This window comes from Trypanosoma cruzi, genomic scaffold (genome assembly GCF_000209065.1).
Source record: "Trypanosoma cruzi strain CL Brener 1047053516667 genomic scaffold, whole genome shotgun sequence".
In the NCBI taxonomy this organism is placed as follows: Eukaryota; Euglenozoa; class Kinetoplastea; order Trypanosomatida; family Trypanosomatidae; genus Trypanosoma; species Trypanosoma cruzi.
In genome coordinates this window covers 117,384-129,846 of record NW_001849478.1, presented here as the reverse complement: position 1 = coordinate 129,846, position 12,463 = coordinate 117,384, and the positions used below count along the sequence as shown (strand labels likewise).

Sequence of the window (12,463 nt, the reverse complement as noted above, 5' to 3'; positions counted from 1 at the left end):
TTCTCTCCCTGGGTCGCTGACTGGCGGTGACTCGTGGTGCCTGGATGCGGAATTACAGTCGAAAAATGATGGCGGTAAACATAAAAACGTCAAGGGAGTGTGCGCGCAGGTGTCGTGTGCAGAGGGCACAGTGAAGGTGAAGTACCTCGGCAGCACCGATGATTGGCATGAATGCCCTGAGGGCACTGAAATCCCAGTGACGTTGGAAGATTTTCAGCAAGACGGAAAGATCAAGTGCCCGAAGTACGTTGAGGTCTGCACCATTGCCGCCAACGGCAGCAGTCTTGTAATTCCGAGTGTGTTGGAGGATGACAAAGGAGAAGAGCAAGAGGAGCAAGTAGAAGAGTCTGTGGCTGCTCCGGCGTTGCCTCCTGCAGAAGAAACTCATGCAGAAGCGTCTTCCCCAGGCCAACCTCACACAGAAATGCCTTCTCCACGGGTGCAAGCGGCATTGCAGCAGCCTCGAGAGGAAATTAAAGCACAAGCGTCCACTGCAGAGGAACCCCACGAAGAGGAACCACGTGCAGCAGCGTCCACCGCAGAAGCGTCCATTGCAGGCAAAACTTCTGAAGCTCCAGTGGCTCAAGCGACCTTGCAGCAGCCTCAACAAGAAAGTAATGCAGGGCAAAATGCAACGGTGGTGGAATCTGCCAACACTGAGCACTTTACCGTGGATTCGAACTCCCATGCAGTTGGAGAAACAACGGGTGATGCTGGCACTGTGCGTGGGAGCGTACTGCCGCCATCGCTGCTCCTTCTGTTTGGACTGTGGGGGTTTGCGGCTCTGTGAGGAGTGACTGGCTGCTGCATGAAAACAATTGCGACCTCCGCTGCAAAAATTCACTTCAAAGAACTAAATTATTTTCTAAACTAAATTTCTTTTTTTTCGCTGTTCGTAATTTATAATTCTTGAAGCCTTCTTTGTTTTTTTTTTTTTTTTATGCTTTTTTATTTTTAAAAAATATCATCTTTTTTTATCTCTCAGTCCCCTCATCCCTCTTTTTTTTTTTTTTGCTTTGGGGCAATCACTATGGACGTTTTTTTCTTTTTACTCTTCCCTCTTTAATTGTTTTGTTTCTTGCTGCACTCTTCCTGTGAGGGGTGCCGTGTGTTTCCGCCCAACTGCTCCACTCGCACACCACCGACACGCTCACGACGACGGCCCTGTGCGCCTCGCCTGCTGCACGCATGAGGAGGGGCCGCGACGAACGGCGCGCTGAGGGAGCCGTGACGTGTGGGCGTGCGACGAGGGCCTGTGGGGCGGAGCACACATTTCTTTCCTCTTGTTTTGTTTTCTTGCGGCCAGGGCGGGCAGACACCCGCAGCGCCACACACACAGCCACGCCCTGCCGCCGTGTTTTTTTTTGTTTTTTCTTTTTGGATGGTGTGTGCTGCCACCGTGCGTGGTTGTTGAGGTCTGGCCGTACCGCATGTATCGCTGCCATCCAGCTGTGCCTCTTGCTGTGCTGATGTGTTTCCTTTTCTTTTTTCTCAGCACACACACACACAAGCATTTGCACAGTGCTCTGCAGGAATGCTCTTGGCGACGGCGGGGCGTCGAATTGCGTATCCCGTGCTGAAATGGCGAGGTCGCCGCGCGTCTGCCTACGGTGGGATCACGGGGCCGTTGTATGGATGCGTGTGGGACGCCTCCTTTTCATTTGGTTGGATGTCGTCTGACGCGGCTGCACGATGCCCGCCATGCGTGAGGGTGCTGCCTGCTCTTGGGGTCATTCTTCTCTCCCCTATTTATTTGCTCTGCCGGGTGCGTGCGTTGCTCGGTGTGTGCTGACGCGTGGCGGACGGTGCCACGATAGCCTCCTCTTATGATGACAGTCGCTGTGCTCTCGGCACACATCCACACACAGTTTCTTTTCTCTCTGTGTGGGAGTGAATAAGTCGGGAGCGTGGTCTACGACAGCGGTTTTTGTGCAGCGGAGGAGGAGGAAGACAGGGCGCCGAGGGAGGAGACGAAGCCGCCGGAAGAGCCGCCACCGAGCCTCTTGTTGCTGGAAGCGTTGGGGTGCGAGCGCAGCAACACGGACACCCGCACGGTTGCTGCGCCGTACTTCTTCCGGCACTGCGACGCCGCCGGCTACACGACGTTGTGTTGCCGCTACAAGCACAATTAGGACGACAAGCTGCAGCGCATGACGGCCAACCTGATCCGCGTGTGGTTGCAGCGCATGGAGCACGTGCGCCAGTACTTGTTGGTGCTGCGCTCATGATTGTGGAGGAGAGGCGGCACGACGTTGTTGCGCTGTGTGTGTTGCGCGGCCGTGGCATGCCGGCGATTGTGAGGGACGTGGAGGACACGGAGCTGTTTGACTGAGGGAGGAGGTGGTGGCGTACGTTGCGGCGCAGCGGAAGCGCATGACGGACTGCGTGTGCTGGAGGGGCGCGTGTTGAAGTGAGCGTGGCGTGCCTGTGAGGGCCTGAGGAGAGGGAATAACAGCAACAGTGACTGTGGGGGTGTGAGGAACGGTGCACGTCGAGGAGCGCTCCTCTCCTATTATTATTTTTGTTAACCGCGCCCACCCAATTGTTGCGGTGGTGCGTGACTCTCATTGCTGGATGGGACGGTGCGTGGCTGTGTGACTTGTCTCTCCTTTTTGTTTTTGACTCTGCGTTGACGTGTTGTTATTTTGTAGTGAGGGCTGCACGCAAGTGACAGGAGTGATGGCGATGATGATGGCTGGCCGTGTGCTGCTGGTGTGTGCCCTCTGCGTGCTGTGGTGCGGTGCCGCTGCGGTCATGTGCGATGGTGGCGCCGAAATGCAAGGTGTAGAAGGATCCGGGGGTTCACAGCATGTATCTGGAGATCCAGACGGTAGAGGAGGTCAAGGGGAAACAGAAGTTCCATTCCCGCCAGAGTCCGACACCGTAATTAAATCGTTGGGTGTAGGAGATGGAAGGGATCCTAAGCAGCTGAATGGAGTTGTCGTAACACCACCAACAAACCCTGACAGAAAGGAGGAAGAAAGAGAAAAAGAAAAAAGTAAAGAAGAAAAAGTGGTTGCAGAACAAACAGAAAATACTGTAATTCCAAAGGAAGATGAAAAGATATCACAATTAAAATCGATGTCAGAAGATGAAGGAGAAACGGCTCCGCTAGCAGCTGAAGAAACTCCACCAGCATCAACAGGTGTAACGTCAACAGCACAAAATGGAAACTCACCAGAAGATTTAACTGCGATACCAGGAAAAGAAAGAGTCCTTCCTGAGGATCATTCCGACCAGCCACAAGGAGGCAAAAATCCAGCAGACGGATTGGCAGCAAAAATGTCAAGGGAAAAAGGGGAAGCTCCAGAAGCACCCCCATCGCCACTTGCAAAAAATGAAAAACACGAAGTAGATTTAAAGGCAACAACAAATAATGAAAAAGACAGCCTTGAGAATGGCGTTTCCGTCAAAAAAACAGAAGTTCTCCTGGAAGACAAGGAGGTAACAAGCAATCTGCGAAAAGAAGGCCTTGCATCCACCACCGGCAACCAAGAGAGTGACCCATCGAACAGCCATGCCGAATCGACACCACCATCAAACTCAGGTGCCAGTAATGCTTCCAACGATGACGCTGACACGGATACTAATGAAGAGATTTTGAATAATGATTCAGCCGCTGGTGGTGCAGCGACAGAAGGAGCACACCAAGGTGAAAATAAAGAAGACAATACGAAGGAAACAACACCGCTCAGATCTGCCGCTATGATAAATGAAACGGCTCCAACTGGCGACAGTGACGGCAGCACCGCGGTCTCCCACACCACCTCCCCTCTTTTGCTTCTTCTTCTTGTTGTTGTTGCGTGTGCGGCTGCTGCTGCGGTGGTGGCCGCGTGAGAGTGAGTGTGAGAGAGCCACGCACCGCCCGCATACACACTCTTCCTTCTCTCTCTGTGTGTGTGTCCCCTTGCATGGACTCTCGCCCTCACCTCACCCCACGAGGCACACACAATAATGTGCCCATTGTATATATGCATGCACACCCATGCAGGCCCGTTGGTGCTCTCTTTTGCACGACACGCACCGCTGCCGTCCTGCCTGGCTGCATGGGCGGAGCACCGTAACTGTTTCTGTTTTGTTTTTATTGCATTGAGTGGGCGACCTCTCTCTCTCTCCCTCTGTGTGTGTGTTTTGCTTTACGGGAGCAATGAGGGTGTGTGTGCGCTGGTCGTCCCACGCTTCGGCTTTTTGTTTTGTTTTTCTTTTTGATTTTGTGGTTGAGTGCACCCATTCCACTTTTTTTTGGTTGGCGGCATGCTTTGACTGTGGACACCTTAATCTTACTTTTTTATAGTTCTTTACCGTTTTTTTTTGTTTCGAAGTGTCAGCCTCTTTTGTCCTTTTCATGCCACTAAGCTTTTCCTTCGGCATACGCCATGCGTCAGTTGGTCCACGTTAACCCGTGGCTTGCAGCGCTGGTGGTGCTGCTTGTGGTGGTGCGTGCGAAGTGATTGCTAGCGGATGCGTTGCTGTCACCCTGACGCATCCCTGCTTTTTTCATTGACGATGCGGTGCGTACCGACGGCGCGTGGACGACTCCGGTAGTGGTGAGGGTCGTGCCTCTCACAGCGCAGGAAGTGCCGCAGGTGTACGGCGTCGTTTGTAAGAACCGATGGGTGCTTGTCCGCATCAAGACGTCAACGAGGATCCCTGATGACAGCAGGAGGCACTGCGGCTTCTCCCGGCCCCAGCGATGGGGTGCACACCTTGTCGCGGTGCTGGGGCTCTGGCTGCATGTAGGAACTCCGCAGCAGGGCGTTGCTGCGAGCACGACGGAGACCAAGACGACTCCACCCCTCGAGAGGGTTCCACGCCATTCCCGGTGCGGGGAGGTGAGACGGTCTGCCTGCGGACTGTCGGACAAAACTGCACGGCCGTTTCGCTGCGGTCACGCCGTTGATATCACACGCTGCGATGACGTCCACACGAACCGTGGCACCGAGGAGGGTGGCTGCATCACTGTTTGGCAGCTTAACATTGCAGGCCTCTCGTCCGCAAAAACGATTGCATTTGCTGCGCGATTGGAGCGGCATCAAACTGACATCTTTCTTCTCCAGGAAATAAATGACCGTAGCGACGTGGCGACAAAAGTTTCTGCCTGCAATGAGTTTCTTCAGGCCTGCACTGGGCGCAGTGGTGGCGTTGCCATTCTGGTGCGTCACTCTCTGCCGTGCGAGCGCCTGTCGCTCCTCGGCACTGACCTCCTGGAGACCACTGCTGTCCGTGTATTTCCACCCAGCTGTTCCAGCATGTGCGTGGTGAATCTCTACAACCCTCCCACAGCAACTGTTCAAGAATCCGCATTTATTAGTATCATTTGTCGCTCATTCCTTGCTGCGATTATTGCGGGTGAATTGAATTGACATCATGAGCTTCGGGACAGCCATACACCACCAACGACTGGAGGAGAGGACTTTGCTGCTGTTTTAATTGATTTGGATTTTGAGCCGGCAAATGACCCGGAACAGGCAACACGGATCACACATCGTAATGTCTCGTCCCCTGACGTGACTGCGTATCGCGCACTACGTGTCACCCACTGGAAATCCACCCCTACATCGATTCGAACCACTGCTTGATATCTTACTTGGTAGGGATGGATGATGGCATCCCGCGACTAGCAAATACGCCGCCTCGACGGAAGAAAGCCACCTTTGCCCTGCGCAAAGCGGATTGGCCTGCTTTCACCTCGTTGTGCAAAACCCTCCTTGCCACCGTGTCCACATGGTTGGACATCCGCAGAGGCATCGTACGAGCAGCTGAGCGCCATACCCCGCGCGGCAGCCGTGAAGGCCCCAAAACGAATATGGACACACGAAATGGTGCAAGCCGGGGTCGCCGCAGAAGCAGCACACAAAGCACACACATTGCCTCGCCCGGAGACAGCCTACTTCGAGCCGAATTCATCCAAAAAAGGGGGAGAAGAAAATGAAGCCTTACGCCGTGGCTTCATTACACTTTTTGAATCTCGTGTGGAAAAAGTTGGAGCCCCATCCATCCCAAGCTGGCGATATCCTCGCGCCATGGCGGCGCCGCACCCTCATCCTCCGCAATCGGTTGTGCTCCGCACTGATCTTCGGACTGCGCCCTGTCTCGGCTGCAGGGAGACCCGCTCGTCTGTCATTTTTTGCGAGTCTCACGTCTCACTTTAACCTTATACTGCTGCTGCTGCTTGCCGCACTCCTTTGCCTCCTGGTGACTGGGAAATGGATCGGCCTTTCATGCCGTGTGAACTTGGCGTGGCCATCCGTGACTCCTCGCTCGGCTCAGTCCCTGGCCCCAACAGCATGTTGAATGAATTCCTGCACCGCCTCCGTTATGTTGCGCGCGGCACTCTTAGAACGATGATCCACAACTCCTTCGCAAATGGCAGCCTGCCTGGCTCCTGGAAAATTGAGGACAATATTCGCATTTCCAACCCTGGGAAGGATCCATGCCGCCCAGGGAGCTACAGACCTATCACGCTACTCTCTGTTTTACCAAAGTTAATCGAAGGAATGACTCACCGCCGTCTGTCAGCGTTATTGCCGCACCACCCACGTCAATTTGGATTTGCACCTTCGCGTTCTACTTTGGACGTGGTGACACCTGTCACCGATAAAATTTCCCGTGGATTTAATGAGTTTGGCACTGTGGAGTATGAACGCCCTGGAGGCGGCGCCCCACACAAAAAATCCTCACCATCGCTCGCTCGTGGCTTCGATTGATTTTTCGACTGCGGTAGACACCATTGACCATGGGGAATTATTCGGCATGCTCGACAGACTCCCGCGCCTTGGCCCACGAACCAAACGCTGGTTGAATAACAGCCTGCGGGGCCGCTATGTTAGGGTATGCAGTCGCGAACAGCACTCCCGGAAACAACTCACCCCAGCCGGAGTACCACAAGGCAGCGTCCTGGGACCCCAACTCTTTTTCTACTGTGTGGATGATCTGCTGCACCGCATGGGCAACATCTATTCTGCCCCCGCACTCATGCACGCTGACGACCTCGCACTTGTTGCCTCAGGTGCGGACATCCATGCATGTGCTGCGGCGATGCAACCTTCCCTGTCACTTACAACGACATGGGCTGCCGAGCACAGCCCAAAAATCAACGTCGATAAGAGCGAAGCTGCTGCATTCTACATATCTTCACACACACGGTCTGACGAGGAAATGGTCGATCTCCTTCTTGGCAATGGGAACCTACGTATTCAGTCATGCCCAGTGCGCTTGCTGGGCACCACGATTGATCGACTTCCTAATTTTGATTACGCACGCTTCCACCGCTACAAAGCAGATCATGCCACACTGCTATCAACTGCGGCTGGTCGCACGGGCTGGTGCGTCCCATCACACCATGCGATCCTTTTTAATTGGATACGTCCACGGTGTGTCACTGTATTGTGGCGAGACACTTGTCCCATGCCTTGCCCCCACCTACCTCCATAATATGGAAGTGCGGTACCGCGACAGCTGTAAAACATCCCTTGGCCTTAGCGCATCAACGGAAGATACATCTGTCTACTTGGAAGCCAATCTTCTCCCGCTCCAAAAGATACTCTGGCTTCTTGCACTCACACAATACGAAAGCCATATACGCCTCCATGATTATGAGGATTTGCGTTCCCTTACCCACTCGGAAACTATGCCGCCATCCATGCATGGGAAAGCGGCGACATCAATTCCGCTTCCGAAAGATGCCGTTATTAATGAATTACAACGCGTCTGTAATTATTGGGATACCCCGCAACCACCTTCGTGCTCTTCCTCTTACCCAACGTAGAATTATTCCCTGGGACACTGTGAGCTGCAACAAAGTGGGATTTTATCAGCCAATTTTTGCTCAAGGCGTCTCTGACGATGTCAAGCGCACGGATTTTGGTTCACTTTACTCATCTCTAGGAGATTACGATTTTGAATTATGGGCGGACGGTTCTTCATTCCTCGCTGAACTCGCATCTGGACACGCCGCACTTTTATACGGCCCCACCACGGCAAATGATCTCCCTGTGGAGGTCCATCGTGCAGCAGCTGGCAGGCTCGCACGCTCATATAGTGCAGAGTGCATTGCCATTGAAATTGGCCTTAGACATCTCGTACCTCCTCGTCTGGACACATCCCAATCGCCCACACGAATCTTGGTGGCGACGGACTCCCTGCCGGCAATTGAGGCACTCCGCGTCGTCCCATACGCCATGCGAGACTGTGCCACTGAAGAGATTTGGATCAACCTGCCTTCCTTGGTGAAGCGAGGTCACTCTGTAGAATTTATATTTTCCCCGTCACACTGCGGTATCCCACGCAATGAGGCCGGTGACGAAGAAGCCACGATTGCACGATCTCTCCCGCAAGAGGCATCCCACTCTGGCACGTGGAATTCCTTACGGCCGTCATGAGGCTATACTGGAAGGATGTCCAGGAGGAAAAGGAAGGCGCACACCGCACAACAGGCGCTTGTCGGTGTGGCGAGAACTCCATTCCTGGTGTCGACCCGGAAATCGTGCCCCGAGTGGCGGCACTGTGCTCAGGCGTGATGCGACTCCCGCCCACTCTTCGACAGGCCTGCACGCGCCCTGCGGATCACAAGTAGCTCCCTGTGTCGGTGGTGCCGTCCCTCCCTCACCGAGGAGACCGGCCCGCCTCTGCCTCCGCCGGAACCTCTTCCTGACGTGAGCACCGCAACTCCTTGCCGACAAGCGAGCGGCGGATTGATGTCCTCCTGCACAATCTTCGGCAGAGCGCACTCGTCCGTCCACAACATGGAGGGCACAAATGCCCGACATGCTCCGCCTGGCGTTCCGATAGTTGACAAGGCCTCAAATGCGGCTGCCGCAATGGCTCCACCGTCTTACTGGCAATCGCCTCGCGCGCAGGAAGCAAAAACGCGGGCGCGCAGGATGGGCCAAGCCCTTCCGCCACCGCTTCGTCGCAGACGCCATGGGCTGCTGATCCCACGACGGACCACGGGACACTCCGCGTTACCTACTGCGGGAATGCTCGCGTCGTTGGGAATAGGGACTGCGACTGTGTGGGCCGCCCCGGCATGCGCGAACGCCCGTTCGCGACAGAACAATTGCCGTTTTTGTACGGGCTTCTCTTGCGCTCCTCAGTAATTATTTTCACAACACACAATCAAAAGGAAACAGAAACGAATTATTTTTGTGATGAATATTTTCTGCACTTCCCGTGGACCAACAATTCGCGTGGTGTGCGGCGTTCTCGCTTTTTTATTATTGTTACCTTGCTTTTGTGATGCTGTGTGCGCTGCAACTTCTTTCCTGTTTGTGCGTACCCTCCGTGAGGGGCGCAGGCACGACGGACCGCTCTCGCCGTATGTAAATGCGGTGGAGTCTTGTGTGCCGCTCCTGTTTGCTTCTCCTCTTCCATCTGTGTGTGTGTTGCGGCAGGGCTGTGTGTGTGTGCCTGCTGCCGTGGATTGGAGTGTGTGTCGTGCGTGGTGTGCGGCGTACGGTGCATGCCTGGCTGCTGCCCTCTCCTCATGTGGTGTGCCCTCTGTGTGTGTCTGCCGCACCTCTCGTCTCCCCTGTTGCTCTCCATGCTCCTCACTGTGCAAATCAGCTCCACACCACTGAACGACCACACTCGCGATGATGACGTGCCGTCTGCTGTGCGCCCTGTTGGTGCTCGCCCTGTGCTGCTGCCCGTCCGTGTGCGTGACATCGAATGATGGACATACTAATACTGAGACGAATATAACCCCTAAAGAAAATGTAAACAAAGGGACCGTTACCGCATTGTCATCGAGTACGCCCACTAAGCCAGGATCAACAAGTCCGGCGGACACTACGGAAGAAGTTTCAGAAGAAGAGCCCGGTTCGTTACGGTTATCAGATGCAGTCATTACGGGACAGGTTGAAAACAATGCGGATATGGAAATAAAACCAAATACGACGACCACAACCACAAATGCGCCAACTACGACCACCACGACCGCTGCACCACAGGCACCAAATACCACTACGACTACGGAGACGCCAACCACGACGACCACCCGCGCACCGTCACGTCTTCGCGAAATCGACGGCAGCCTCAGCAGCTCTGCGTGGGTGTGTGCCCCGCTGCTGCTCGCCGCATCCGCGCTGGCGTACACCGCTGTGGGCTGAAAGGGAGCGTGGGCTGTGCGTGCCAGCACTCAGCCACGGGGACATGTGTACGTCTACTGTGGTCCGATGTATGAAGTAAGAGTGATTATGATGATAGTTTTTGCTTTGTTTGCTTCCGCTGCCCTGCTGTGTGCTCCGCGTTGCTTCCCAAATCCGTCACGTTGAGCGCGTCCCAGACACACTCATATGCATGGCACGCACACAACGCAGTCTTGTATTTTTCTATAATATCTTTTTTTCATTTTAAAATTTTTTTGCAGGGCGATGTGCGAGTTTTAGATTTGTACCGGATTCATTTGTTTAATGGTGTGTGCGCTGCTGTTGCTGGTCTGCTGCCGTTTGTCACGGTGCGTGGTTATGTGACTTGTCTCTCCTTTCACTCTGCGTTGACGTGTTGTTAGTTTGTGCTGAAGGCTACGCGCAAGTGACAGGAGTGATGGCGGTGATTATGACTGGCCGTGTGCTGCTGGTGTGTGCCCTCTGCGTGCTGTGGTGCGGTTCTTCTAGAATTGCAGCCAGCGGCGTTTATGCGAGTGGCGTTGAGGACGGTGCACGGGGAGGCTGCATGGTGTCGGGAGTGTTGGGTACGAATTGGTCTTACACGCCGAGCGGATGTAATAAAACTGTGCCCATGACGGCTTTGCGTTCTGTCTTTTCTGTTGTTGCTGCTGAGGCCTCGACTGAGCAAGAGGATTCTGAAACCGACACTGTTTTGGATTCACCTTCAGGTGATGGCCCTGATTCTGGTCTTGGCAGTCCTGTCGGAAGTGGAGCTGTGGATGGCAGTAAAGTTATTGACGGCGAACTCGGAAATTCGGCTGTGGTGCCTCCTGATACCCGCGTTGCTGTTGCTTCTCCGCCTCCCTCAGCCCCCGAGACTGATGCTTCACGTCTCCCCGAGGTCACGTCATCCACTAAGAAGCATAATTCTTCAGAAAAACTTGTACATTTAAAAACAAAAACGCCTGCAGGGACTCCACCGCTCAGCAATCAGGCAAGTAAGGAATCATTACCCACAGTAAAGCCAGAATCCCCCACCACATCAGACTCAACAGTTACGGTGAAGGGTACGGATCAGATTTCAGAAGAAAAGCTTGCTGTGTTACAGGGACCAAGTACGGTCAATGCTGGAGAGGATGGGAAAAAAGCCGTTACGGAAATAAAACCAAATACGACCACCAATACGCCAGACGCAGCACCGACACTGTCCTCAGAGGGTGATGTGACAGAGCAACACGGTAAGGACACAGACTCATCGAATTTCATGAATAATGCAAATACAGGCAGTTCGGCGGAAACAACAGCATCATCATTCTCCAAAAGTGGCGGTATTGACGCCCCGAAAAATGAGAGTGAGGATGAGGGCGATGCTCAACGGCCTAACAGCAAAGAACCACAAGAAAAACCCGAGGACAGTAATACCAACGATGCACTTACAGAAAATGAAACTGCACCACAAACAGAGAAACCATTCGGCTCCGCTCAAACGAATGATACATCTAAGTCTGGCGACAATGACGGCAGCACCGCGGTCTCCCACGCCATCTCCCCTCTTTTGCTTCTTCTTCTTGTTGTTGCGTGTGCTGCTGTTGCTGCGGTGGTGGTCGCGTGAGAGTGAGTGTGAGAGAGCCATGCACCGCCCGCACACACACTCTTCCTTCTCTCTCTGTGTGTGTGTCCCCTTGCATGGACTCTCGCCCTCACCTCACCCCACGAGGCACACACATAATGTGCCCATTGTATATATGCATGCACACCCATGCAGGCCCGTTGGTGCTCTCTTTTGCACGACACGCACCGCTGCCGTCCTGCCTGGCTGCATGGGCGGAGCACCGTAACTGTTCTGTTTTGTTTTTATTGCATTGAGTGGGCGACCTCTCTCTCTCCCTCTGTGTGTGTGCTTTGCTTTACGGGAGTAATGAGAGTGTGTGTGCGCTGGTCGTCCCACGCTTCGGCTTTTTGTTTTGTTTGTTGCTGCACTCTTCCTGTGAGGGGTGCCGTGTGTTCCGCCCAACTGCTCCACTCGCACACCACCGACGCGCTCATGACGACGGCCCTGTGCGCCTCGCCTGCTGCACGCTGAGGAGGGGGCGCGACGAACGGCGCGCTGAGGGAGCCGTGACGTGTGGGCGTGCGACGAGGGCCTGTGGGGCGGAGCACACACTTCTTTCCCTCTTGTTTTGTTTTCTTGCGGCCAGGGCGGGCAGACACCCGCAGCGCCACACACACAGCCACGCCCTGCCGCCGTGGTTTTCTTTTTTTCTGCTTTTTTTTCTGTGGACGGGTGTGTGCCGTTGCCACCGTGTGGTGATGGAGGGCGGAGAGCTGTGCTGGACGTATTGCCGACGGACCAC

The 12,463-nt window shown here is 54.3% G+C and overlaps 4 protein-coding genes and 1 pseudogene across 4 annotated transcripts, besides 7 other annotated features; all 5 read left to right on the top strand.

Annotated features, from left to right (window-relative positions):
- Positions 1-653: a sequence feature (heterozygous, non-Esmeraldo-like haplotype).
- Tc00.1047053506611.70 (surface protease GP63, putative) lies at positions 1-790 on the top strand (the record flags this gene model as incomplete). The annotated part of the gene is made up of 1 exon (XM_802098.1): positions 1-790. A coding segment is annotated over one exon (790 nt), but the record flags the coding sequence as incomplete, so codon positions are not given.
- Positions 654-3,562: a sequence feature (areas not merged during assembly with more than two copies in the genome that could not be assigned to a particular haplotype).
- Positions 918-1,018: a sequence feature (A-rich).
- On the top strand, positions 1,978-2,439 carry Tc00.1047053506611.55 (annotated as a pseudogene).
- Positions 2,680-3,837, top strand: Tc00.1047053506611.40 (mucin-associated surface protein (MASP), putative; the record flags this gene model as incomplete). Its single annotated transcript, XM_802097.1, has 1 exon — positions 2,680-3,837. One exon carries the CDS (start codon positions 2,680-2,682, stop codon positions 3,835-3,837), a length of 1,158 nt encoding a protein of 385 aa, XP_807190.1.
- Positions 2,965-3,035: a sequence feature (CT-rich).
- Positions 3,563-4,211: a sequence feature (areas merged during assembly that could not be assigned to a particular haplotype. This can correspond to areas where the two haplotypes were merged or to regions with more than two copies in the genome that were merged during assembly.).
- Positions 4,212-12,463: a sequence feature (areas not merged during assembly with more than two copies in the genome that could not be assigned to a particular haplotype).
- Positions 4,950-8,672: a mobile genetic element.
- Tc00.1047053506611.20 (mucin TcMUCII, putative) lies at positions 9,594-10,109 on the top strand (the record flags this gene model as incomplete). Its single annotated transcript, XM_802096.1, has 1 exon — positions 9,594-10,109. The coding sequence occupies one exon, from the start codon at positions 9,594-9,596 to the stop codon at positions 10,107-10,109; it is 516 nt and encodes a 171-aa protein (XP_807189.1).
- Tc00.1047053506611.10 (mucin-associated surface protein (MASP), putative) lies at positions 10,546-11,721 on the top strand (the record flags this gene model as incomplete). Its single annotated transcript, XM_802095.1, has 1 exon — positions 10,546-11,721. The coding sequence occupies one exon, from the start codon at positions 10,546-10,548 to the stop codon at positions 11,719-11,721; it is 1,176 nt and encodes a 391-aa protein (XP_807188.1).